General features: G+C 34.4%; 2 protein-coding genes across 3 annotated transcripts in view; both read left to right on the top strand.

Moving 5' to 3' along the window:
• Nucleotides 1-10,579, top strand: part of SA1 (stromal antigen) — an 85,238-nt gene extending 74,659 nt beyond the window's left edge. For both annotated transcript variants that reach the window (XM_089099502.1, XM_089099499.1), the window contains exons 16-18: nucleotides 6,470-6,678; nucleotides 8,756-8,910; nucleotides 10,428-10,579. In XM_089099502.1, the coding sequence (XP_088955628.1) occupies nucleotides 6,470-6,678; nucleotides 8,756-8,910; nucleotides 10,428-10,477 (414 nt within the window). In that variant the 3' untranslated portion in view covers nucleotides 10,478-10,579. The remainder of the gene's footprint in view (nucleotides 1-6,469; nucleotides 6,679-8,755; nucleotides 8,911-10,427) is intronic.
• A 3,484-nt stretch (nucleotides 10,580-14,063) lies between these two features.
• Nucleotides 14,064-27,996, top strand: part of Sbp2 (SECIS-binding protein 2) — a 30,693-nt gene continuing 16,760 nt past the window's right edge. Inside the window, exons 1-3 of the mRNA XM_089099654.1 lie at nucleotides 14,064-14,261; nucleotides 24,297-25,601; nucleotides 26,984-27,396. Of these exons, the coding sequence (XP_088955780.1) occupies nucleotides 24,387-25,601; nucleotides 26,984-27,396 (1,628 nt within the window). The 5' untranslated portion in view covers nucleotides 14,064-14,261; nucleotides 24,297-24,386. The remainder of the gene's footprint in view (nucleotides 14,262-24,296; nucleotides 25,602-26,983; nucleotides 27,397-27,996) is intronic.

Below are 27,996 nucleotides of genomic sequence, written 5' to 3'. Positions count from 1 at the left end.
GGAAGTTTTCATGGGGGAAGGGAAATTGCCATGAAGGGGGCGCCGGACTTGCCAGCATTATTTATTGGTTATTGGGAAGTATACAACCATTTTCAGGAAGGATTTTTTCTGGAGGGGGGCTAGAGGAGGGGTTACTCTGGAGAATATGTCCGTAGAGGATGTTTCGTTGGGGTAAGGGACATTTCTATGAAGGGGGCGCCGGATTTCCAAGCTTTATTTAAAAAAACGAGCAGAAATTAAATAAAAAAAACAAGTTTTTTCAACTGAAATGTAAGAAGGAATATTAGAACTTAAAACCAACAGAAATTATAACGCATGTGAGGAGGTTCTCCCCCAAGTCAATACCTCGCTCTTTACGCTACAGTTTTTTTTTTAGTGCTTTCAAAAGAGCTATCTATTCTAATTAAACAGCCTTTGTGATTCAGGGGTTTGTGAATAAAAATTTGTTTTAACTTTTAACGTAAAAACCTTGGTATTGACTAAGGGGAGAACCCCCTTATATACGTAATAACATATAAGTAATAAAAAAAAAACAATAAAAAAACAATCGATACAGCTCAATAGTAATCGAAACTTTTAAAAACGGAATTTTTATGTCAATAAATGAATCAAAAGAATGTGTTTATAATACTGATTCTAAATATATAAATTTTATTAAGTTTAGTATTAGTCATCACAGGCTACGAGCCTGAGAAAATTTACTCGATTTTTTAAAGAGGGGGGAAACATCCCCTACAAGTGAAAGAATTTTAATGAAAATGTTAATTTTTAAAGAAATCCATTTAGCAAAAGAAAAGTAAAATTTGTATTCAAATAAAAGCTGCATTAACTAAAAAACGATAATAAATTAAATAAAAAAAACAAGTTTTTTAAACTGAAAGTAAGGAGCGACATTAAAACTTAACCCGAACAGAAATTATTCCATATATGAAAGGGGCTGTCCCCTCCTCAGTGCCTCGCTCATTACGCTAAAGTTTAACTCTGTCTCACAACTTTATTTTTTAAAACAATAAAAAACTTTAGCGTAAAGAGCAAGGCGTTGAGGAGGGGACAGCCCTTTTCATATACGGAATAATTACATTTCAACTGAAATGTAAGAAGGAATATTAGAACTTAAAACGAACAGAAATTATAACGTATGTGAGGGGGTTCTCTCCTAAGTCAATACCTCGCTCTTTACGCTACAGTTTTTTTTAGTGCTTTCAAAAGAGCTATCTATTCTAATTAAATAGCCTTTGTGATTCAGGGGTTTGGGGCTGTCCCCTCCTCAACGCCTCGCTCTTTACGCTAAAGTTTGACTCTGTCTCACAACTTTATTTTTTAAAACAATAAAAAAATTTAGCGTAAAGAGCGAGGCGTTGAGTAGGGGACAGCCCCGTTCATATACGGAATAATTACAATTCAACTGAAATGTAAGAAGGAATATTAGAACATAAAGCGAAAAGAAATTATAAAGTATGTGAGGGGGTTCTCCCCCAAATCAATACCTCGCTCTTTACGCTACAGTTTTTTTAGTGCTTTCAAAAGAGCTATCTATTCTAATTAAACGGCCTTTGTGATTCAGGGGTTTGTGAATCAAAAATTTTTTTAACTTTTAACGTTAAGAGCGTGGTATTGACTAAAGGGAGAACCCCCTCATATACTTAATAACGTATACGTAATAAAAAAAAACAATAAAAAAACAAGCGATAAGGCTCAATAGTAATCGACACTTTTAAAAACGGAATTTTGATGTCAATAAATGTAACTTACAACCTACTTTTTTAGGGTTGTAAATTTGCCACGTTGTATTTGCCTAAGTTATAAATTTGCCTAAGTAAAGAACGATGTTGGCACAATGTATTATTTTTTACCTTTAGACCAGGGCACTTCGTATCGAAGGAGTTGTCGTATAAACTTGAAAAAGGGCTCATTCGATTGGAAAGTGGAATGGTTAGTGTCCTTTTTAATAGTCGAAGGTGATTGGAATGCATCTAACACCCCTTTCACGCCCACCATTTCCCCTAACACATCCAATCAAAATTTTGAGATAGCCATTTTTTTCAACGTAGTTGAAAGTTCTGGAAAATATGTATCTAAGGATGATCACCCCCCCCCATACATACACAGCCCTCAGGGTAAGGGTTGTAAGTTATGCCCTGTGGGCATATAAGGTTTTTATAGAAAGCGTTGTCGTAGAGACTTTAAAAAGAGCTCATTCGATTGGAAATTGAAATGGCTAGCGCCCTTATTAAGAGTCGAAAGTGACTGGAAAGCAACTAACACCCCTTCTATGCCCACTATTTCCCCAAACACATCCAATCAAAATTTTGAGATAGTCATTTTGTTCAACGTAGTTGATTTCCAAATAGAAATTTTGCTTTTGAGGAGGACATTCCCCCCACAGCCCTCAGGGCAAGGGTGGTAAGTTATGACCTGGGGGCATATAAGGTTTTAATAGGAAGCTTTGTGGTAGAAACTTCAAAAAGGGCTCATTCGATTGGAAATTAAAGGACTAAAGCCCTTTTTAATAGTCAAAAGCGATTGGAGGGCAACTAACCACCCTCTCTCGTCCACCTTTTCCCCAAACACATCCAATGAAAATTTCTGAAATAGCCCTTTTGTTCACCATATTTAAAAGTTTTGGATATTAGGTCTTTGAGGATGACCATCCCCTACAGCCCACTGGGCAAGGGTTATAAGTTATGCCCTTGGGGCATATAAGGTTTTTATAGAAAGTGTTGTCGTAGAGACTTAAAAAAGAGCTCATTCGATTGGAAATTGAAATGGCTAGTGCCCTTTTTAAAAGTCGTAAGATATTGGAAGGCAACTAACACTCCTTCCACGCCCACCATTTCCCCAAACACATCCAATCAAAATTTTGAGATAGCCATTTTGTTGAAAGTAGTTGATTTCCAGATAGAAATTATGTTTTGAGGAGGACGCTCCCCCCCCCCCCACTGCGCTCAGGGCAAGGGTTGTAAGTTAAGTAGGTTGTAATTTTGCCTTTTGGGTTGTAATTTTGCCACGTTGAACCATAAGAAACAGGCAAAACGGACTAGCTAAATCTGACAGCCCTTTCCCCTTAAAACTACCAATAATAAGAGGTTGTTGATCCCTAAGGACAGCTAGACCTTTAAAGGAAAGCCACGCCTTCTTAAGCTACTTGGTTCCGTATTCTTTTCCTTACCTTTTGCTGTATTTTCTCCTTTTTTTTTTTTTTTTTTGCACTCTACAACTAAAAACTGAATTGGTGCAAATGGAGGTATTTAAAAAAAAAAATTTGAATTTCGATTTTTCTTAATTTCTTAAGATGTCAATTGCTCTGCAAGTTTTGAGTTGACCAGTTTACAAAATCAGATTTTATTTTCAGTTTCTTTGGTATTATTAGCGTTATTATAGCACTTAAAATGATAGCTAATTTTATTAGAGAGGTCGGGCGTGAAAAATGACCATGCAAAGTAGAGAAACAAGGAAAAATAAATTTGTGTTTAATTATCTTTAACTTCACACAAAGAAAAACACAATGTGTAACATTTTTCAAAATTACCTTTAACTAAAAGAACAAAGAACGAAATTTTGAAAGTTGCTAACAAACTTGAAACGTTCATACCGGCAGTTTAAAACCAATTCAGAAACTAAGATTGCTGAAAAGAGTTCATTGTAATTTATTGTACGTTAAGATAGAAAGAGCTCAAAGTCCAAATATGTGGGATTAGGACATCACGCTTTAAACAGCGCTAAATAAAGCATCCTTGGAGAAAAGATCATGCTATTAACCGTTCAGTACAAACATGTCGACACTCAGAGAATAAATAAAAAACACGAGCACACCATAGAAGGTGATATCCTTAGAAATTTCAAAAGGCACGAGATTTCCTATTCTCTTAATCAGCTTAGTTTTATTAGATGTTGTTGTAGCTTAAATGAAATTCAAAACTTTCTTAAGAAGACTTTTGCAATTTGAAATTTCAAATTAATGCTCGTTGTCCCATATATTCTAGCCACATATTTTGATTTTCTACATCTTCTTAATCCTTAATTCAGACATTCTTTCCATGCCATCGGTTTAGCGCTTCCGATTCATTACCTATCTATAAAACCTTACCTTGCATGCTGTGAGATTTTTAACAGGAAGCTGTTTGCAAAAAAAAATCCCACCAAATATTTTCGAGTAGATTTTTATGGAGCATCCACAAGCATTAAATTTAATTTGCGGTTTGAAAAGGAGCAAAGCTGCCACCTAAAGAGTTCCTAATTTCTGCCACCTGCCTAATTCACAAGGTTTTTCTTACTGAATGCTCGCAATTCCTACCAATATGGTCTCGCAATAGCTTTTACCATGGCTATTAATTGAAATAATAGTTACGGTGCTATTCCAGATTCAGCTTCTAATGAAAATTTTTTCTTACTGTACTGCTGACAGCTGAATATCAGATTATCATATTATCTGATATGATATCAGATAATATGATATCTGATAATATGATATCTCCTCAACGCGCGCTCTTTACGCTAAAGTTTGACTTTGTCTCACATCTTTATTTTTACAAACAATAAAAAACTTTAGTGTAAAGAGCGAGGCGTTGAGGAGGGGACAGCTCCTTTCATATACGGAATAATCTTTGTTCGTTTAAGTTCTAATGTCGCTCCTTACTTTCAGTTTAAAAAACTTGTTTTTTTTTTATTTAATAACATAAAAGAATGATTTAAGGATTTTTTACGAACAGTTTATGAAGTAGCAGAAGATGTTTTATGGAAAGCAGTTTGGAAATCAAATACGAATATTAGCAAAAAGAACTTTAAGCTTGGTAGAAGAAAAATGGGTTTTGTATAAGAAGTTTTTGAATTATAATAAGAACGAGAATAAAAGGGGAATAAAGAAGCCATTAAAGTAGGAGTTGAGGAGATGTGAATAGAGGCTATGGTTAAAATTACTCAGGACGAAAAATATTTCACCGGACGACATAATAGTAAGATATTTTGTTCGCTCAATAGAAAAGAAATTGAGGAAAGAAATCAGAAATTGAAGGGTAATAGTCAATTTGGTCCTGTCTCAATTAAAGAACCTAACGGAAACATAATTAGTGACAAAAAAGTGTTCAGGAGTGATGAGTTGAGAATTTAGAGAATGTGCTAAACTGGGACAAACCCATAGAAATATTAAAGAGGATTTAGAAGTGAAGGAAGATGTATTTAGCAAGGAGTTGGAGATGGTATTAAAAGGATTGAAAAAATAGTAAGGCTGCAGGTACTGATAGTATGCTAAATAAGCATTCTAAGTGTGCTGGTTACGGAGTTTAAGTTAAGGTACTAATAGTTATGAATTTTGAATATTAGTAAAGGAGAGCCACCATTAACTTATTTAAAAGAGTGACGGAATGAAACTACGGGATTATGGCGGCACTAGAGTAATTTGGTTGGAAGTAATTTGTTTAGCATAATGAGACTAAGCTGTAGATTTAAGAAAAGAATAAGTGGGGTTTCTTGTAAGGGAGAGGATCTGTACGCTTAGGTTAATTATTGTCGAAGGTATTAGACCCGTTTTATCCCATGTTTTATGTACGAACATGTATTTGATTCGTTTGATCAAAAAGCTGTAGTGAAGATCCTCTCTTGGTATACCAGACAAGCACTGATAAGCTACTAGTTCTGAGTAAGAGAATAATATGGCTTTGGTATAGTTTGTAATTGGAGCTATTTTAATCGATTTGGTGGTAAATGAGGAGTTAAGCAGGACTGTGCTTTATTCCCTTTTATTTTGAATGCTTTGATGGACTTAGTCCTAAGAAGCACTACAAAAGCTGTTGGAGAACATCCGATCAAACAGAAAGTGAAATTTTCCTAGGCTTTGGTTACGCAGATGAATTAAATGTCCTATAAAAATGATGCTATTGAAATTACTTTTTTTGTGGTTTTGATGGTTTAGTGTGTGAGAATATGTTTAAATATCGCTGTTGAGAACCAGTTGCTTAAACTACAAATACATGAGGATGTAAAGATGATGTTAAGTACCCATTGTGTAGCTTCACTTAGCTGGGTAGTTTTATTGGATAGGATGGTGAATTCCATGAAGGTGTAATAATTAGAATAGTTAATATGTTTTGTTTTTGTTTTGTTTTTTTGCGGTTGAAAAATTCTTGAGGAAAAGGTAAGTCTTAAATCAAGATTATGTCATTAGAAGTCGCGTAGTTGCCATTTATAGCTCTTGAGTTTTTTAGTGCTTCTAAAGCCTGAGAAAAATGCACTAAACGTTCCCTAGAGAATATGGAAGGGATATGTCAGTGGAAGGTATTAGAGATGGAGCCTTTAAACAAACTGGGATGGAGATGGAGCGGGCTCAGCTCTGTTGGCCTCAGACAGGTTGACGCTGCGATGTGAAGTCAGTGGTAGTTTTCACAAAACTATTCTGGGCTTCCAAGTTTATTTACTAACCGCTCCTTTCCCTCTATGTACAGTTATGGTATTCATAAACGTAATTTGTTTGCAGGAACTTGCAAAACGTTTTGCCCTATCATTTGGCTTAGATGCCGTGAAGAACAGAGAAGCTGTTACGGCGCTGCACCGTGAAGGCATTTTATTTGCTGTTACCCCATTAGAGAATCCTGATGACCCTACTGGCACTCCTCCTAATATTGGTTTCTTGGAAATTGTTGCGGAGTTTACGAACAAACTCTTGAAGCAAGATAAAAAGATTGTGTAAGTTAATGTTTCTTGTAATAATTTTTTTTTCTTTGGTAGAACTTGAAAGTATTTTTCAGTAGAAGATAAAGATTCAACTAAAAAAACTTTCAACAACAGAGCCCTGAATGATCTCAAAACTCTAGCAATATTATATCTATAACAAAAAAACCTTAACATCCCTTTGTAGTTTCTGACAAAATTCCTATAACACTATGCCCTCCTTGCCGGCAATGCAGACAGTTTAAGAAGCATTATTCTCTCTCTTGTTGAAATTCTGCACTAGTGCGTTGTCCTTCTTTTATGTATCTTCTATTTCTTATTGAGTTGCTGTGTTTTATTATTCATTTATGTTTCATGTCTGTGTCCCACCTAATTGTCTGAATTTTCTTATTTGGGAAGCTTTCATGCAGTCAGTAAACACACTGACTGCTTTTTTTGTTGTCAGTAAAAACACTAGGTTACAAAAAAAACTTTTTTGGGGGGGGGGGCACATAGGGAAAACTAGAAGGTACTACTGCAATATGATGTGCTTAATTCAAATATTTATGCAGTTTTCCTCCGTCGTCCATGTCGTTAATGCCTATATTTGGTTTTCCTTATGTTTTTAATGTCTATATTTGGTATTAGCAGCGTCAGGAAAATCTGCTTTTAGTATGACAGCTTTCCGACATAGATTTTCACCTTTATCTATCAGAAATTATACTGAAGATATTACAGAAAAAGTGAAATACACGTAACAGCTGCACCATTTTTCGAATCAATACATTTTTTCCGGGCCATATCGAAACATTTCAGATTTTAACAGTATTATCAAAAACACTTTTGTTTTGTATTGAACAACCATTGCCACATTATTAAAGACCCAAAATAGTGACAATGGTATGATAAGCCAATGCGCCTTTTATGATTTGAGAAGTTGTCAATCAGTAGTAATTGGGGGTATCGAGTTTGAATCTTTCTTCATGAAATTCATGAAAATGTGTCCTTTTATGCTTCCAAAATATAACCTTTACCAAAATAGGTGTTTCTTTTTCGAATATTTAGTCTTTTACATTTTTAGTTTTTTTTTTCTTTTTTTTTCAGAGCTAAGCACGTAAAAATACTGTTCGAGTTAATTTGCAGATGCTGTGTGAAAAGTATACGACAAACATTGTATTTGATTATCAGGTTTGCAACCAGTATAATTTTAGCATTTTAAATTTAAAGAATAGGACCGTGTTCTAGATTTTGCTCTCAGCTTCTCACGAGCAACTCAGTCCGACTCATATTAGACTATAAACAAATACCCTGCGTCCCAGTGGTTGGCTGGATCATCTTAGGGCTAGTTCTTGAAATATTATTAGTAATGACAACTGAGAATAAATTGCGGTGCTGAAAAAGACCGAAAAATACCACGGCGGGAATAAAAATACATAAATAATTATATATATATATTTTCCTGGAATAAAAAATGGATTATTTGTTTCTTTCCAAGCATTATGCTCAAATGGTTTATATTTCCAGTTTTGTCTCCTTTTACTATTATTGGATACACTTCTATGTATGGGGTTTGTGGAAATATTCTGTATCGACACGTCATTTACTGTGAGGGAATCTCCAGATTAAGAGAGTGTCATAGAGTTAAAGTGATACATAACTTTCCTCTTTCCGCTGATTTCTATCTCTTATCTACTGAGTTCGTTTTAGGCCTCTATAATGGCCATGACTTTAAATTTTGAAATGCATTGTAAGTGAGCTTTTCGTTTGTATGTATTTTAAAAATAGTGGACAGTTTCCTATCATTGTTTTGTCTGTATCGTTGCGGGATATCTGATGGCTGCCCGGCCATCGTTTATTGAAACGCATCGCTTTTGCTTAATTACTCTTTGCTCTTTCGGCTTCAGCCTCTCTAAAGATCCATGTTCTATCAAATGTACTTCCCAAATAGATATAACCAGGCCTATGCAGTCGTGATTTGCATATCCCTGCTCAGACTCCTATTAACCTTGCATTTTGACTCCGGCTTTGTCATTTATCAAAGGTGTACTCCAGCTCAGGTTACGTCCAAATATGTTTCTACACCGACAAATGATTCTTTGGTTCTTTTTTTTAGACTTCAGTTTTTAGACAAACGACTTGGTTTTGGTGTTCCTTCTAGCAGGAATGACGAGTGGCAATCTCTAATAGTGTATAGAAATGGTCTAATTCATGGTGAAGGAGATGGGGCACCCATTCCCTCTAAGAGAGCTTACCACAGGAAGAAGAACGGTATGATTTTTTTAAATTATTTATGTAGTCAAACATACAGTATTCCTCCGAAAATGAGTTAATATGATTTACAAAAGATTTGCAAATAGCAAGAAAAATAAAGGGCTGGAGTTCTAAGGTGGAATTTAGAACATCTAAAATCCAAAAAAAAAACAATAGAGAAGATAAGAAACCATGTTTAAAGTCTCAATTTTACTAATGTGTAAGCTAATGAAATTGATTACTATGTTATGACATCCCCCCCCCACTTCCCTCCAACTCTCCCCAGTTTTTACACAGCTTTCTTTTCATGTTGAATTATTTGGATGGTTCATGTTTTCCTTTGAGGGAGAAAAGAAATCACAAAAATATTTGTGTACTAAACTATAACGTTGCGTCAAAGACCCGTGTATGGCTATGTTAAGGCCAGCTCTCGTCGCAATTGTTTTAGGTTTTAACTATATACGACAACCGCTGGCCCTTTACAATGGTTAATTGATTCAGCCTAAGATTTAAAAGGAATTTTATCTTCTTTTATCACACATAGAGATCCAGAATGAGTAAGATGAACCAATGATCATCTTTTCTAAAGAACAGACGTGGGCTAGAAAATGTATATAATATGCCTTTTTTAGTATTTTTTGATGCCGTGCGCCCAAAATGGATTGAAAACTGGTTCCCGTCTGAGTCTCTATAAGGTTAACCGTTCGCGGAGAGGGTCTCTGGTGTCTGCTAGACAGAGATGCCTGATTCAGTGGTTTATTTTTAGTTTGATCCATTCTGGTCGGAATTTGATTGTAATCTCGAGTCTGTAAACTGAGGTGTTAAATATCTATAGTTTTTATTGATCTCAATTGCAACACATTAAAATAGATGTAATGTCATACGCAGTCTATAAATTCTATTGTGAACTTATGATTCTATTTTAGCTATTAAGTGATCAGGAATCGTATATTTTGTTGAATTCCCTTGTTATGGAAAAGGTGCAAACCTTCCTCCTCCCTTCTTTCCCAGGTGCGGCCTTCGTCGTATGGTAAGCATAGGGGAGTATATAAGCGAATACATTAGAGTTGATTTTACAGCACAATTTTTTTTTTTTTTTTTTTTTTTTTTTTTTTTTCTCGTCACATCTCATAGCCTATAAAACTATTTACATACACTATCAATTAACTCTTTGATCACAAGTAAATGACAACAACTTGACTATTGTTTGTAAATAATATTTTGTAAACTAATTTGACTACATACTTAAGTCTAATGACCTTCAACAGATTCTCACGGAATTTTTTTTTTTTTTTAAGTTCCGTGGGTTATTTATGCAATATTGTCGAACAGTTATTTATATTCTGTGTCACTTTGCTTTTCTTTTGTTTTATAGATTTATTCAATTTGGCAAGCTATTACCTCTTAGTCTCAATGTGACTAATGTGTAAGCTAATGAAATTGAATATTAGCTGTTTGTTATTGATTGTTAGCTGTATTTCTATTTAGCAGTTTTTTAAGTATATTTTTCACTATTTTTTATGTACATTTTTTAGAAACTGATGATGAAGAAGACCAAGATGATGACGAAGACTTGGACTATTGATTGAATTTCTCTTATTTTGTCTATTCTGCACTGTTTTTGGTTCCTTTTATACTTATGTTTAAGACAGAATAGTCTTTTTAATAAAACTGCATATGTATTTAATTTGAAATTTTAAGGTATCTGTAGTCAAGCGATAAAATAATTGTGTTCGAAACCAATAAACACATCTGATGTTTTCGTAGTGTTGTTGGGGGTTTGTAAATTTATATTGTAAGTTTATAATTTTAATAAATGAAAATATGTAAAAACCACGGTGTGTAGCCGAAAAAAGTAGGCTCACTTCTGTGGATGTCAATAGTGATTACAATATATATTTTACGTTTCCAAAAATTTTCCCAAGAGCAAATTGGGCTACCCTAGATGTTTTCGAATCTTGACGCTTGAAAGTGGACGAACGTCAACACGAGGTTAATTTTGTTAAAGAAAATCTTCTGGGTGGCTTCACAGAGCCTAGTTTTCTTTTTGGAAATTCAGAGAAACCCCAAAAATATGAAGATAATGGAAGCACTATATATCACATAAAATTATGTCAGGCACTTTTTGAGTCTGATTTACTAGGACTTTTCTGCCTTGATATTTAGTTTAAGTTTGTAATGTTTTATTTGTTTTTGTTAATATTAAATTCAGCAAACCACAGGGTGTTAGAATTGCTTCTTAATGAAGTAGAAAAACAAATTCCTCGAAATCTCACGATGAACCAAACTTCACAAAATTAAACGCAAAAACTGAGTGATAAAATGTTATATTACTTATTTGAATTCAACTTAAAAGCCGCTATATATCAAATATGTTCTTGGCAGTTGTCTGCGTCTTCTTCAATTTATAAAGAGACCAACATTAGCTTCATCGCTTACGCCGATCATGTTCTTCTCGTACACCGCACTTGGGAGCAGCTTTCAGCAAATTTTGAAATTTTACGGTCGGAAATAGCGGACCGCGGTCTTTCCATATATATGTCAAAGTGCAAGTTTGTATGTTTCAATATTAAGGCCACCTCCTTCCGCCAATTTGCAACGGAAACAACGTTTATATTGCAACCAAACTGTGTTGAAAGAATAATTGGCTTGATCTTACCTTCGGCTCGTCACTCACAACTACATGTTCTTTTATTGTTAGTATGACACTCCAGAACCTACGAATTTCGTACGGTAGAATTGTTCCTAATCGTTGACGTTTCAGCAGAGGAGGCCTGGTGCGGTTACTTCTCCCCAACAATTGTTCATATTATTATTCTGGTTACTTACTCCCCAACAATTACTTTTCTTAGTGGTACTCACCGCATTCTGCGGAAAAAGGACAAGAACTCACTGAGGATAGGTTACTTTAGATAAAGTAAGTACTTAATGTACCTTCCTCGGTCACATCGTAGCAGGAAAATTGTCGGCAACTATCGGCTGCCGGATACCGCTACACAACTAACTGAACTCGCATCCAACCTAGTACGGAAGACGCGAGACCATTTGGGCCCATAAGACCCACTTCCGAGCTTTCTTATTTATAAGTAAATTTCGCTGTCCATTGTCTGTTTTTTCGTGGTTATTTTTTTTTCTTATTGTCTTGTTTATTTTTGTTTTTCTTCGTTGTGTATTCCACTCTGCATTTGTTTTATTGTATTTGCGGGTAAAATTAATAAATAGATAGCGGCTTTTAAGCTGAATTCAAATCAGTAATATAATATTTTATCACTCAGTTTTTGCGTTTAATTTTGTGAAGTTTGGTTCATCGTGAGATGAGGAATTTGTTTTTCTACTTCATTAAGAAGCCATTCTAACACCCTTTGGTTTGCTGAATTTAGTATTAACAAAAACAAACAAAATATTACAAACTTAAACTAAATATCAAGGCAGAAAAGTCCGAGTAAATCAGACTCAAAAGTACCTGACATAATTTTATGTGATATATAGTGCTTCCATTATCTTCATATTCTTTGGGTTTCTCTGAATTTCTAAAAAGAAAACTAGGCTCTGTGTATACAAAAAATTCCATCTGACATCTTGCAATTCGATCATGACATCTACAATTATGTTTTGGGAAGTGCGAAGCGACAAGCAGAGTTAAAACAATTTAAGTATTTTCTACAGGCTATGGAGCATAAACTGCTCTACCCATGGGCAGCAAGTCGATTGGTAATTGAATCAGTTGCCGACCACTTTATTGAGCAATTGGTTGAACTAACTGATTTATTTACGGTGCCATTCTTAGAAGTAAAGGGCATAAGTGTTGTCATGTTTAATCTCTTCTTCAAGAAAAAGGAGCCAATTTCATTAGCGAAAGTCAACTGAAGCTTGGAAAAGATTCCATTTTCAGATTTTTCATCCCCTCAAAACTTCAGGACTCTACAAGATATGCATTTCGGTGCCGAATTTTAACTATACGACCCTGAAAGCATAAAAAAAGTGTTGTCGGAGAGCACCAAGTGCAAGAGTTAGCATTTTACATAGAACTCCTATTCGAGATACAATTGCGAATCAACTCAAAAGATCTTTCATTGGATCTAGTTAAAAGTCTTTCTCCGAGCGTCACAAAATCTGGGCAAGTCGAGGCAATGGTTCCTCTGTTTAAGATGTTCAAAGAATGCTTCTTTCATGTAGCTCTTGAAAAGTTAGACACGGAGTAGAGACATACTTTTTGAATAATAAGTGAGGCAAATTAGATTTTATTCAGTCTGTAGTTAATTTTTGAAAGTGGGTTGCCAATTAAAAAAATTTAGCTAACAATTCTTCCTTATAATTTTAACCGAATTTTATGCTGACATTGACGTGACAATGTTCCAAAACTTACTATGTTTACTTCACTGTATAAGGATCTAATATGTCGTGTCTTGTATCTGTGTGAAAAACTAGTCTTAAATTAACCCCAGAAGGATTGTCTATTGGAGAGGCTTATCTAGATTTCGCTAAATAAAGATACAAACTTTACTTGCCTTTTTCTTCAAAGTATCCAAAATTCCTTCTAAATCAATGACAAATTGAAAGCAAATTAAGATGTACCTTGACAAAGCTTGATCAAGTGCGCCCTATGTATAGGCAGCTGATTTGTTTGATTCCTCCAAATTCTATGTGATCTTTGTTTACAAAAGGCAACTGATCAATTTTAATATTATGGGCTGTTATTTTTATTTTTCTTGAGCGAGAACAAAGTGTCATTCCAAATTGCTTGAGATAAAAGGCCAAATTACACCAGAATCAATTCAGATTCGGTTAATGCATGACTATTTCTGCTGAAAAAGCGAAAAAGGAATTGAAATGTATAAAGTTTTAGAGCGGGGGGAAGAGGGATTTCAAATTTTTAATTAAAATACAAAAAACTATTTTTTAATACCTTTACTGGGTCGTTTAAAAAACAACCCCGAGGGGTTGTTTTTTTAATCAGGTTAAATAAAAAATGAAAATAATGACGCAATGACTGCCCCCTCCAAGTGCTCCTATTGATAGCAAAATAAAGGTACCGTGTCTTGAAAAGAGATTTTCCAATGAAAATTTATAAGAAACTTACATTTTTCTCCTATGGACTTTACGAAATTCTTTAGTCTTTTGCTAACGCTGTTTAGAACTAACAGAAGAAACAAAAGAATAAATTTATTGAATAACTTTTTCCAATACCTATTCTAAATAGCCTACTGAATAATTTATTGAATAATTTGAGAGAAAAAATTAAAATAGACAATTAGTAGATACTAACATCAACACACATCTATCAGTCTGATGGTAGATAGGCTATGATACCATGTGCTTATGAATTATATGCTCCCACAAAACTACAAGAACTGTGCAAAAGTTAATTTGTAAGTTTTCTCAGATTACAATTTGTATGTTCTAGGCCTACCTCACATTGAAAATTTATGGTAAAATTCTACTTTAGCTACTTTTGACTGTCTTGGAAAGGGGTTAAGTTAGGAAAATGAAACTTCCAGGGAAGGGTCTACAGGCTAAAGTATGTCCTGGGAAGGTATTTTGAATTACCTACCTCCATTACTTCTACCTCTAGAGGGTCCTGACCTTTGATGACTTTTAAAAATCTGTGTGTTATAAAAGTTAAACCTTGCAAAATAGCCTAGATCTTCTGCTTAAATGAAGTACAACAAAATTGCTTTTAGCTTCACAACTCTGCTCAGTCCCAATTTATAAGGTTTTATAGATATGCAAATACATTTCCTAAATAATTTTATGTAATTTTATTTCTGATGTAAATAAGAGGTAAGTTTAAACTTCCCCCCCCCCCCCTAATGTGCAAATATATACCCTGAATTGGTATATATAGGAGTGGGGGCTAAAATTCATTTCCGACAAAAATGATTATTAGGCTATATTCCTAAAGAGCATAAAAAATGCATCAAGTGGTATAGCCTATTCACTTTAGTTGTAACTCAATAATATGATTTCGTAAATATTTACCCATCCTGCAAGTTTCATGTTCCTAACCCCTATCCAAGATAGCCAAAAGTAGCTAAAGTGGAATTTTACCAACATTTATTTGTACTGAGAAATCTAGAGATATAAATCAAGGAGCTGTTTCACTAGCTGGCAGCAGTACAGACTCTACAGATGGTAAAATTCTACTATTGCTAATTTTGGCTATCTCAGATAGGGGTTAGGTTAGGAAAATGAAGCTTCCAGGGATGGATCTACATGCTAAATTATGTTATGGGAATGTATTTTGAAGGACCTACCTCCCTCCTTCTCCCTCTAGTGGGTCCCAACCTTAAATGACCTTTAGAAATCTGCATGTCATAAAAGTGAAACCTTGCAAAATAGATCTTCTGCTTAAATGAAGTACAACAAAATACAACTTTGCTCAATCCCAATTTATAAGATTTTAAAGATATGTAAGTAGTTACCATGGGTGTAGAGAGGGGGGCAGGGGGCAGCTGCCCCCCCGTAGACCTTCAAATTTACATTAGATATGGCTGAAAAAGCAGATGGTTGGAAAAGCAGTTGATAAAAGGCCTTCCATCACAATATTGACTGCCCCCCCCTAGACAATATGCTGCCTACACCCATGGTAGCTACATTTCCTAAATTTTGGAAAAAAAACAACATTAATATGCCTTAAAATTCTTTTCAAATAACAGGAATTGTATTTTCAGAACTAAAGCTAGAGAAACAGAAACTGATAACTGAAAATTAAGGTAAAATATTGTTTTGTCAAAATCTCAATAGGTATAGACCTGTCATGTAGGCAAATTTCAGGACCCTCTTAGAGAGAAAAGGACGGGATGTAGGTACTTCAAAACACCTTTCCATAACGTTCTTTGGGCCATAGATCCATCCCTGAAAGTTTCATTTTCCTAACCTAACCCCTTTCCAAGATAGCTAAAAGTAGCTAAAGTAGAATTGTACTCTTATTTTATGTTCTTTTCCCAATATCATGGTTATTTTGCCCAATTTATCTGCATCTCATCAAGCATTACAACTGTGCTATTTGGTGTTGTAAAACAAAGTGGGGTCTATATTTACCCATCAGGAGGGGTAGACAGTTCAGGAAAGGTGAAGCAGCATGCTTCAACAAAAGGTATAAATGAGTATTTATGATTATTTAAAGTAGTTTTCAGGTTTTTAGGGTTTCCTTAAAAAATTTATAACAAGAATGCAATAGACATCCACCATATGGCTAATATGGGAATCAAGTTCATTTTTGATGCAAATAGATGTTACATTCAGATTGAGGATGCAATTCTAGGTATATATTTGCACATTAGAGGGGTGAGGGTATATATTCTGTGAATATATAAGTCCTAAGGAATTCATGAATTTCTTGGAAAAACAAGGAAAGAAGTGAAGATAAAGGCTTTCCCCCTGCAAAATGTGTTACCTAGGATTATTCTGCATATTATGGAATAAGAATTGTTTTCTTAATATGTTTCCTTATGTCCAGCTGGGCTCCTAGGCTTTAAATACTGGTTGGCCGGTTGGCTAATTTAAAAATTTGTACATATATATATATATACTGTCAAATTAGCCATCTGGTGGTATCCCAAATGCAATTAGTTTGAACAGTTACCCACAAGTACAGACATTATCAACCTTGGACATGTTTATTCTAAAGGAAGTGTTATGAAAAGGAATAATTGTGCTTATTTAGGCTAGCCTAGCTTATAGGAGTAACTTATTGTCCAAATCCAAAAGTTGAAAAACCAGAAGTTTTCCATGATTGTTAGTCCTAACTATCACCAAATCCCAAATATGTATTTATAAACCTATATGTATAATGTTTAAGATTAGGAGCCTATTGTCAATGTTTAGAAAATGTATATTTTGGTAAAAATATTTGTCTAAGGTTGGGCACTGTCAAAGTACTGGGGGTCTTACCCTATTTATACAATCTTCAGAGTTGTTTCCAGTTTTTTTTTATCCTAGCCTGGTTACTATCTTATCCATGGGTTCTTCTAAATTAAACACCATAATAACAAAATTGTTGCTTCATTAGATTTAGGATTTCTATATTAACCATATTTTTCAGTTGCTTCCACCTTAGCTATAGGCTTCACATTAGCCTTGGGCTAACACAAAAACTCACTGATTTCTTCATTTAGTATTAGGATTTTGCTGTTTATGAGAAACAGTGGTGACACTTATATATTGCCCCTTTGGAACTAAACATAGGCTACACTTACAATTCCCTATTAACACTTTTTCCAAATATAATGCTTGCTACCATGACAATTGCATTTAAGCATCCCCCCCTAATGAAATGGGGTTTTAGCAATATGCTGTGTAGACTTTGCATTTTTTTTAAATAGGCATTATTTGCATACACAACCAGGTGTCAATAAGAAATAGATACAAAAAATCATGTCAACCCATAAATGCAGCAAATTCAATGCATGTTTTAATGTTCTCTCCAAATATATTGAAAAAACAAAAACAAAGTTCTCTGTTAGAAGTAGAGAGTGAAGCTGAAACTGAAAATTAACAAAATTATTGCCTTGCACTTGATATAACATGGATCTATGAAACTAGTACATGATAAACTGACTGATGTTATTTCTCTATGTTCCCAGGGTTATTCAAAACTAGAGGTATACTGAAAACTTGAAACAGAATAGGATGTTTTTACTGTGAAACAGAAAGCACTTTAGGATATTCTTACTGCACTTTAGGGTGTTCATATATGGTTTGAATTTGCATAATTTGGCCCAAGTTTAGCATATTGAGCCCATTCAGTGAGTGACACTCTTTTTTGGCTCTAAATGAGCAATTTGTCAACAAGTGTGTTGTAAGTTGAAATTTCCTGTCTGTAGATCAGGATAGAAGAATTTCCAGGGTTTATATTAACATTTATATTAATTCTTGACTTCAAGTAGGATTAAAGTGTGTTTACAGTTTAAAATTTTATATTGGTTGGAGTTGACATTGCAGCTGGCGAGACCATATAGTTGCCCTAGGAATCAGTCTGAAATTGTTAATTCTGTTAAATGACTTTCTGCTTACTAAAATAACGTTCATAGAATACTTTATTTGTCTTACTTTTAAATGCTTAAAATTTTAAGGGAACTTAAATCATATACTGAAAGTTTTCAGTGTAATGAGCTACTAGGCTCCCATTTGCCAACCAACAAATCCCATATGAGCAACGCCTAGAAAAGCTTGATTTGCAAACTCTGACCTACCGTAGAAAAAGGGGGGACGTAATTTTGGCATATAAGTTGATGAACAGCAGTGTTATCAAGCCCATTCTCGAACAGGACCAGTCTAGCAGAGCGCGAGGTAACCCCATAAAACTCCGCCAAAGATTCAGCAGAAAGCGTGAGAAATACAACTTCTTCACCAATCGCGTTGTTCCGTTGTGGAATTCACTGAGCGATTCAACTGTTTCCGCAGCTTCAGTTAACAGCTTCAAGACTGGCGTTGACCATGACTGGAGGAACAAGCCATGGAGGACGCAGTGGGATGAGCCTGCATCCACCACTAGGGTCTATTAGTGTGTGATATTCAATTGTCCTGTATATGTGTAGGATGTGATGATCCACTAATGAATTGTGCAACGAACTCCTGTCAATACTACCTGGCGACATCTACAGGTTCCTGCAACCTTAGTCGCTAGAAGATGCGATTTAAGGTAAATTTTAAGGTATGACTGATAAAAATAAATAAATAAATAAAAACAACTTTGGAAAGACTTAGCCTCTTGACTAATCTGTTGTTTTCTTCATACTACAAAATAATTTCTTGGTTCTTATAACTACATTCTTGTTTTTTATTAGTTAGTTTTGGTTTTTCAGAAAAACACTCATTTTAATAACTTTATAGATATAGGAAAATTTCACCAGGTTGTTTATTTCCAGCAGTTTTCAAGCAATAATTTTGTTTTGTTTTAAGTTTGATTAGAAATATGTAGAAAAGGTAATGCAAATCAACAAAACCAGTGTAGCCTAGGGTTATATCCAAGTATTTGTGGAAGCAGTGCTGGGATCCAGTTGTATTGAAATATAAACTTACAAAAGCCTATTATAGAAATTTTCTGAACATAATAAAGTATAAATGTGTTATTATAATGTTATGTTAGTAAAAGAATGTTACATCAAGAAGTACCTAAATTAGCAGTGCTATTGTTTGCAATTAACTCATATAATCTTCATTTTTGGTAAACAAAAAGTGTGTAACAACAACCAGTCTATAAATTGAATACCATCTTCACCCACCAAAAAAAGTTATTGAGATCTCTTGCTGCAAAGTTTCTAGCATTCTTGTCTTGACACTCTGGAGATGGAATCATTAGTACTTTACTCTGGTGCTAACAGACAAATTAAAAAAACAAACAAAAAACACATACATATAAATTATAGTTTTATGTTTGCTTATTAACAATCTCTTTTGAACTCTCTCAGATTCTCCATTAACCAGCTTGAGCTGGTGGGAAATAAGGACATCAATACAACAATACAAAAGTATGATTTCTGCTCTTTTTTAAGATGAGGGGCACCCCCCCCCCCCCTAAAGGACATTCATAATAGCAATGGTTTGTTTTTTTATTTCAGTTTGACATCATCTTTGGGAGATCTTAGGCTCTTATTTTGAAATTCTCAAAAAATTGTTTTCATAATTAAAAAGTATAGTTCTGTTAAATTCATATAACAGTTAGTAGAAGGAGAGTAGGGGATGATTCTCCTTCTACTAGACAGAGTCAGAGTGGAAGCAACTCTGTAAATCCAAGAAACAAAATATCATAATTTAATTAAATATGAATTTTGTTATTATAGCACCCTGAAAAGCAGAGGGGGAGAGGGGTCAACTAGACCAATACTGTATTCTTTTGATATTCTTATGTTTTGTAAATCAAATACTAATATCTCAGATCTTACTGATCTCAGGCAAAGCACTTATATTAATTTTTTCTGCCCAACAGCATAATTAAAAGAGGACTTTGATGATTTATTGTCAAAGTCCTTAGACCACTTGTTAGAACAGACTGAACTTTAATGTGATCAATTAAAAAAACTTTTTCCACAAAATAAGTTTTCCAAGTAAAGTAAAGAACTCCATTAAACAAAAATGAGCAAAAATAAAATCAAATAATCTACCAAGAGTGAAACTACCACAAATCAGCATCAACAAATAAATGAAACCCAAAACAAACAGAAATTACAATAAATAACCAAGTCAAACTCAAAACAAGCAGAAATTAACATAAGTTGGGTGCAAAACCCCTATGCCTTCCCAATCCCAGAACAAAATTTGCACTTTACTGAAAAAAATATAAATGTTTTTACTTTTATAACTTTAATAAATCAAATAATGTTAACATTTTGATTACTAAATATCAGTATATAAACTGTATATACAACCAGTATTAAACTGACAATGCACATTCATTTGTATTTTTTTCAGTAAAGTGCAAATCATGTTCTGGCCTTGGGAAGGCATATAGGGGTTTTGAGCCCAACTATTGTAATTTCTGCTCGTTTTGAGTTTGACTTGGTTATTTATTGTAATTTCTGTTTGTTTTGGGTTTCATTTATTTATCAATGCTGATTTGTGGTAGTTTCACACTTGGTAGATTATTTGATTTTATTTTTGCTCATTTTTTGTTTAATGGAGTTCTTTACTTTTCTTTGAAAAACTTATTTTGAAAACTTTGAAAACTTGATACCATTTACAAAAAAAATCTGTTTACTTTCTTTGATAGCTTGGATAAACTTACGCTATTTTGATTTGGTTAAATTTTAAGAGCAGAAGTAGCCCCAAAAGTTTGAAAATAATACCCTCAGTCGTTTTTCGGATACTGCTGAGATGTCTTATTGGGAATTCGCATTAACACTGTGTATTTTGATTTAATATTTTGTTAACATTTAGTTTTTAAACATAAAGGCAAATGTGTGGGTGGGCGTGGGAGGGGGATTAGTTTCTCTCCAATCACTTTTGACTATTAAAAAGGGCATTAGCCGTTTCTATTTTCAATCGAATGAATCAGTTTTAAAGTTCCTATGACAACTTCTTTGGAAGAAATGGTCCTGGTCTACACAATAACAATCGAAAAAAAATAATACATTATACCCATATCAATCTTTAGTACAAAAATATAAAGCCTTCTAATCACTCTTAACTATTAAAAAGGGCACTAGGTCTTTTGATTTCCAATCAAATGAGCCCTTTTTGAGTTTCTACAACAAGACTTTCTATAAATACCTTATATGCCCCCAGGGCATAAATTACAACCCTTACCCTAAGGGCTGTGAGGGTGGTTGTCATCCTCTAAGACCTAATTTCCAGAACTTTCAATTATGTTAAACAAAATGGCTATCTCAAAATTTTGATTGGATGTGTCTGGGAAAATGGCAGGCGTGAGAGGGGTGTTAGTTGCTGTCCAATCACTTTCAACTATTAAAAAAGGCACTAGCCATTTCAATTTCCAATCAAATGAGCCCTTTTGAAGTTTCTGCGACAACACTTTCAGTAAAAACCTTATATGCACCCAGGGCATAACTTACAACCCTGGCCCTGAGGGCTGGGGGGGTTGTCATCCTCAAAGACCTAATTTCCAGAATTTTCAACCACGTTGAACAAAATGGATATCTCGAAATATTGATTGGATGCGTCTGGGTAAATGATGGGCATGAGAGGGGTGTTGGTTGCTCTTCAATCACTTTCAACCATTAAAAAAGGCACTAGTCCTTTCAATTTCCAATCAAATGAGCCCTTTTGAAGTTTCTACGACAATGCTTTCCGTAAAAACCTTATTTGCCCCCTGGGCATAACTTACAACCCTTGCCCTGAGGCCTGGGGGGGGGGGGGTTCATTCTCAAACCCCTAATTTCCAGAACTTTCTGCAATGGTGAACAAAATGGATATCTGAAAATTTTGATTGGATGTGTTTGGGGGAATGATGGGCATGAGAGGGGGGTTAGCTACCCTCCAATCACTTTCAACTATTAAAAAGGGCAATAGGCCTCTCAATTTCCAATTGGATGAGCCTCCTTTGAAGTTCTTATGACAACTCTATCTATAAGAACCTTATATGTCCCCAGGGCATAACTTACAACCTTTGCCCTGGTGGCTCTGGGGTGTTTGTCATCCTTAAAGACATAATTTCCAGAACTTTTAACTACATGGAATAAAATGGCTATCTCTAAACTTTGATTGCATGTGTTTTGGGAAATGGTGGGCAAGAGAGGGGGGTTAATTGCTCTCCACTCACTTTTGACTATTAAAAAGGGCAATTTCAATTTCCAATCAAATGAGCCCCTTTTGGAATTTCTACAACAACTTTCTATATAAACCTTATATGCCCCCAGGGCATAACTTACAACACTTGCACTGATGGCTCTGATGGGGTCATCATCCTAAAAGACCTAATTTCGAGAACTTTTGACTACACTGAACAAAATGGATATCTCGAAATTTTGATTGGATGTGGTTGGGGAAATGGTGGGCGTGAGAGGGGGGTTAGTTGCCCTTCAGTCACTTTAGGCTATTAAATGGGTACTAGCCCTTTCAATTTCCAATTGAATGAGTCGTTTTTGAAGTTTCTACAACATCACTTTCTATAAAAACCTGTATCTGTGTATTTTTGCCTGTTATTAAAAAAAAGTTGTTTTTTCTACTATCATAGTTGGTTATCAAAGTAGGGAACTCTTGTTTCTTTGAAATGTATACCAAACTACCATTGGCAAATACAGCAAATCTAACTGGTTTGTGAATTGGATAAGAATACAACCTTTTTTCTGATTTGTCATTTATTTTTAGGTGGCCAATCAAAGATTTTGTATTCTAACATTTGATATCATTATATTGTAAACTGACCTATAAAAACCTTTAACAATTTGTATCTGAATTGGCATTGGGTTTTGTGATACCTCGTTTTCCTCAAGAGAATGGCCACTTTATATAGAGGTTCAAGTAAAGAACAGTTCGGTTTCAGGAAGGGGAGAGGGTGTACTGACCAAATTTAACTCTTAGATTATTAAGTGAAAAGTGTTTGAATCACAAGACCCCTTTGGTCCTATATTTTTAGAATATGAACAGGCATTTGATTAAGCTGAAGAAAAGCTTTAGTGAATGTCCTGTCCTAGCATGGTATACCAAATGAGTATATTAAAGTGACTAATGCAGTGTGTAGGAGTAATATTGCTGCAGTTAAGGTAGCAAGCAAGGTTATTATTATTAATTTGTTTTGTGTAGAATCAAGAGTTTAGCAGGTTGGCGCTAGCACTTTTTTTTAATTCACATTTTATTTTATTTCTTTTTTTTTGTACTTCTGGGGGTTGAGTTATCATAGCCAGGTAAGATAAAGCTTAACATTAGGACTGTGGGGGTAATATCAACCCCTAGGGCAAACTTCTTCTTCTTCTGTGGCAAATAGCACTTGGACTTGCATCATTCAGTCCTTGGGGCCTTGAAGCTGGTTGTTGCTCATCCATGGCATTGATTGTTATTTTTCCAAGGGGGGAAAGAAAACTGCTTTGGCCTTTTCATTCAATTTATTAGACATTTCGGAGCTTTTGAACAAAACAAAACTATCAAAATTTGATTTGATATTGTTTGGTTTAGAAGAGGGCCAGATAGCAGAAAGGGAATCGAGAGGGAGGGTGATTGCCCTCCAGTAGCCTTTGGCCTTTAAAAAGGATACAAGAATTTTCAATTAAATGATCCCCTTCCCAAGTTTCTTCCCTTTCCTGTCGTTTTTGGGATGCATTCTGAAGGGAAGCAATATTTTTTTTCTGAACTGGGTGCCCCTTAGCCCAAAGTTTCATGCAATTTTCAGTCCAGTTGGATAAATTTAGTCTTTTGAGCTTGCTTTGTTAGAGGAGTCCCCAAAACTGCTGGATATCTCCTTCTTTGACAAATGAAAAAGTTACCACAAATTGCATCTCATGATGATTCTAAATATGTAAAATTTATAAATTTTCAAATTACATATCCAAAGTTACAAGGCTGAGAAAATTTGCCCGATTTGGGAAAAAAGGGAAAAACACTCCCAAAAGGGCGAATATTCTTGATAAAATCCTCACCATCAAATTTGGCATATCAGAGAACTGTATTACAGAGGTTTTTGAGTCCCTATCTGCAAAAATGTGAAAATTGTGTTTTTTGTCTGAGAAGGATGATCACAGAATAATTCTTATTTGTTTTACTTTTTTTGTAGAGTGATCTAATCCATACAGTAGTCCCAGAATATCAGAAGATTGCTCATTAGAAAGGAGACTGAAAGTTATAGAGCCCTTTTTCAGTACCCACTTGAATTACAGTTAGTTTCTTTTCTTGCCATAATGTTATGGTGTTTTTAGATCTTTATTTAAAATATATGGCTAATTCATTCCACTTGTGTTTTTTAGCTTTATCAGGAATGCAATTTCAGATATGAACTTTTTTTCTGTTTTCAGGGAACTCCATTGTCAATCCATTTCAAACATAAATATCTACCTAGTTCTGATCCTAATCCAGTCATTAACATTCATGTAGTTGATCAGAAAATGAATGACAATCAGCAGGGAAAATTGACAAATATGAGAAGCCATGGAAGTGCCTTAGTAAATATGAACCATGCTGAAGATGCAATGCCTAATTCTGTGTGTGATACAAGAAAGATAAGAGGAGTACTTAAAATTCACAATGAATGTCCTGGCACCAAATTGTCTGATTTTATTCAGCCAGCAAAACGTCAACAATTAAGGAAACCAAAATTCGAAAGAAATGAAAAGAGGGAAGCTATTTCTCCATCCTCCACTGAATGGCCCGACCTCATCCCTAAAGGTCAAGAAGAGTCTTATTGTCCTGGCAATGTTTCATCTGGTTTATATTCTAGTCCAAACTGTGGATATTCTGATACTCTGAAGAGAAACACAAATACAAAGAAAGTGCAGGAACGTTGCAATATCACTGCTTCTCAAGAACATAAAAAGGGTGCTTCTAAAGTAAAAGAATTTAATAATAGTGGTGGAACGTCAAAGCAGAGCCCCCAAAAAGCAGATCCTGATAATTTTATTAAAAATGTGCCTAATGTAATAGAAAGAAAAATTGAAAAGAGCCAAGGAGAAATTCAATGCAGCACAAAGAATTGGCAAGACCAAAGGACAAAGTCAAGTAAAACTGAAATAAGTAAAAAAATTAAGGAAAACCTAAAATATAGTGACAAGGAAAAATTAAATGAGGAAAGTAAAACTAAAAAATTGACTGCAAAATTGTTACAGGATAACATGCAGTTTAGTGATGGAAATGTAGTGAATACAAAGAAAAGCAATGAGGAGCAAGAGCTTATAAGAGAGAAAAGGAAAAGAAGGCGCCACATAATCAGGGCTAGAAAGAGGGAACAGAAAGAAGCTGAATTGTTGCAGCAGCTTCGTGCCCCAAAAGACTCTAAAATAACTATCCTATCTGGTATTGCTCTCGAAAAATTTTTGAAGCCAAGCAAATTAAATGCTAAACCAAAAGTAGAATTTTCTGCTCTTACTGAAGATTTCCCAGACTTGAATGTAGTGAATACAGTTTCAGCACCTGAAGCTTTGGAAAAGCTGAAAGTACCAGTAGCACCAATGGCAGAAGTAGAAACTAATGTACAGACTAGTGTAGAAAGTCGGAAAGAAAAAGGAAGCTTGGAAGAAATTGAGCAAGCAGAGATGAATGTTGGTGAGAAGAAAGCACCAAAATCTAGTGATCCTATACAGCTCAATCTTTTTGACATTGCTCAGGTAAATTCTCACTTCTGTGTATTTTTTCTAATTATTATTTTTGCTTTGGCTTTGTATTAACTCATCTCTTCTTTTTTTATTCATGATAAGCTTTTATTGTTTATTTTCATGCTACTCTTCATCTATCATTTAAGGGTTTGATATCAATAATTATAAAGGTGTTTTCCTTGTGAATGTTTCTGTGACAGAGACATGTCAAAAACATGTAAGAATAATAATACTGCTTGGTCATAATTTGTTGGGAAAGATTTTTCAGAAATTTCTTACAGATGCTTCTTCTCATATGGGTGGAGGTCCATCCTTATCGGCTCTTGTCTACTGGTACTGGTTACAAAGCTTTCCCTCAAATGCTCTCAGTAAAATTTCCTGGAGACAGCAAAGGACAATTTTTTTTTCAAAGCCAAATCTTCAAATAGGAAATAATTATTAGTTAATCTACATTAGGAGTGTGTGCTTTGAACAGACATGGCTGGCAAATTTACAACTTATCTAATTTTTTGTGTTGTGTTAATAACTTTTGATTGGCAAAGAGCCATTAAAGCTGATCTTTTCTTGCTTACTAGCATCTCGAATATGAATTGAGTTTTGAAAATCACACGTATGGAAAGGAATGATCAGACTATTAAAAACAGGGAGTCAAAAGGATCAATCAGCATTTAAAAAGCGTGCATATATACCATAGAAGAGCAGGAATAAATTTGAAAAACACAGGAAAAACTGCTTGAGATAATAAAAGTTAGTTATAAGTCTGTGTTTTAAGTTAGAGACTTCCAAAATTTGCAGCTTAATGGTCTATGTTTGACACATAATTTTCCTCTTCTTTGGCAAATAGCACTTGAACTTGCATCATTTGGGTTCCTTATGGCTCTGAAGTTGGTTGCATCTTTCATGATTCAACATCCAAAATAAGTAAAGTAAGATATTCATATTCTTACTCTACATTTTTATTCTTATTCCACAATATTATATGGATATCCATATTATATGAATATCCATATTCTTACTGCATAAGATATCCAAATTGAGGAAATGGTTTCTTTGTGTTTTTGGTTTACATCTTTTTCTCGTCTACTTTTCTATGCTTTTTAGAGCATATACTTTGCTTATTTTTCAACCAGGAGTTACAAATACTTCAGGATAAGTAAATTGAACCATTGCTTCAAAAACCATTTAAATATATATTCAAGTGCCACTTGTTGTTACGGTGGTGCGCTTTATTTTTCACTAGGAGTTAACATTGTATTGAAGAATATTGTCATTGAAGTTGGGACCATAAGCTGGAATCAAAAATTATTCAGAATTGCAAAAATGTTGCTGTAAATCCAATTACTAATTGGACTGCTAATAACCTTCTTAAAATGAATTGTCTTTTTCATTTCTAGGCCAAGTCTGTTCTTAAGCGAAAAATGAAAGAAAAACGATCAATTTTACAAACTACAAAGAGGACATTGGATTTTGACAAAATTATTGCCAATTCATTGGACAGTAATGCTCCCATTTTAAGCCGTGGTAAAATACGAACCAGACGGAAAAAACCCACTTTGATGAAGAAGGCGATTTTAAAACAACGACAAGAAAGACAAAAACTCATCTCGGTATCAACAGGAATGGTTGCTGCATCCCCTAGAAATCTGAGTGATGAAGCCATTGATGGTGAATGGTTGGACCAACCTGAAGCAATTGAAAACGGAGGAAAAATCGTTGTTGTAAAGAAGAAGATGAAGAAGAAGAAAAAAGTAAAAACTTTGGATAGTAAAAATGACGAGCCAATTCGTCATACTAAGAAATTCAGAGAGTAAAATATATTTGTATTTTTACTTTTATTTTCTAAGTAATTAAGATAATCTTAAAAATAAAAGCATTTAAATTAGAAGAAAGTAATCGGGGGAATATATTTTTTGTCTTTGTTACCTATGATGTAGCCAAGATTTAGCAGAAGTGGGGGGAGGTGTCCCATTTGGGGGTTTCGCAATTTGAGGATGTTTCCCTTTATTTTATGAAATGAAAATAATAAATGAAACGAATTTTCTGAAATTAAGAAAATTCATGTCTGCTTATGGCTTTTAAAGGTAAATTTTTTTTTACATATATGGATTCTACGTAAAATAGAAACCCTTTGATCTGTTTATGGTTTCCGAACTTCTGTACACTTTGTTCTGTTGAAGTATAGATTGCCTCCAAAGAAAATAGAAATATTTTAAAAAGCCTAGGTTTTTTAATAGGTTGCAGATAAAATTTTGGAGCACTAAGGACAGTATAAATGAAATCTGATTATTTAAATTGGTTTAGTAAAAGCTTAAACAACCATATACGTCTTAAAAATCAGGGAAACACGGGAATCAATTTTAAATGAAAGACTGGTATATGTCGTTATGCAGGTTTAACACTTTGCAGG

Source organism: Artemia sp. Qi Xiang Cuo, chromosome 13, assembly GCF_049724085.1.
Source record: "Artemia sp. Qi Xiang Cuo chromosome 13, ASM4972408v1, whole genome shotgun sequence".
Lineage (NCBI taxonomy): Eukaryota > Metazoa > Arthropoda > Branchiopoda > Anostraca > Artemiidae > Artemia > Artemia sp. Qi Xiang Cuo.
The sequence above is the reverse complement of the archived record's forward strand: the minus strand, read 5'-3'. Positions and strand labels throughout refer to the sequence as shown.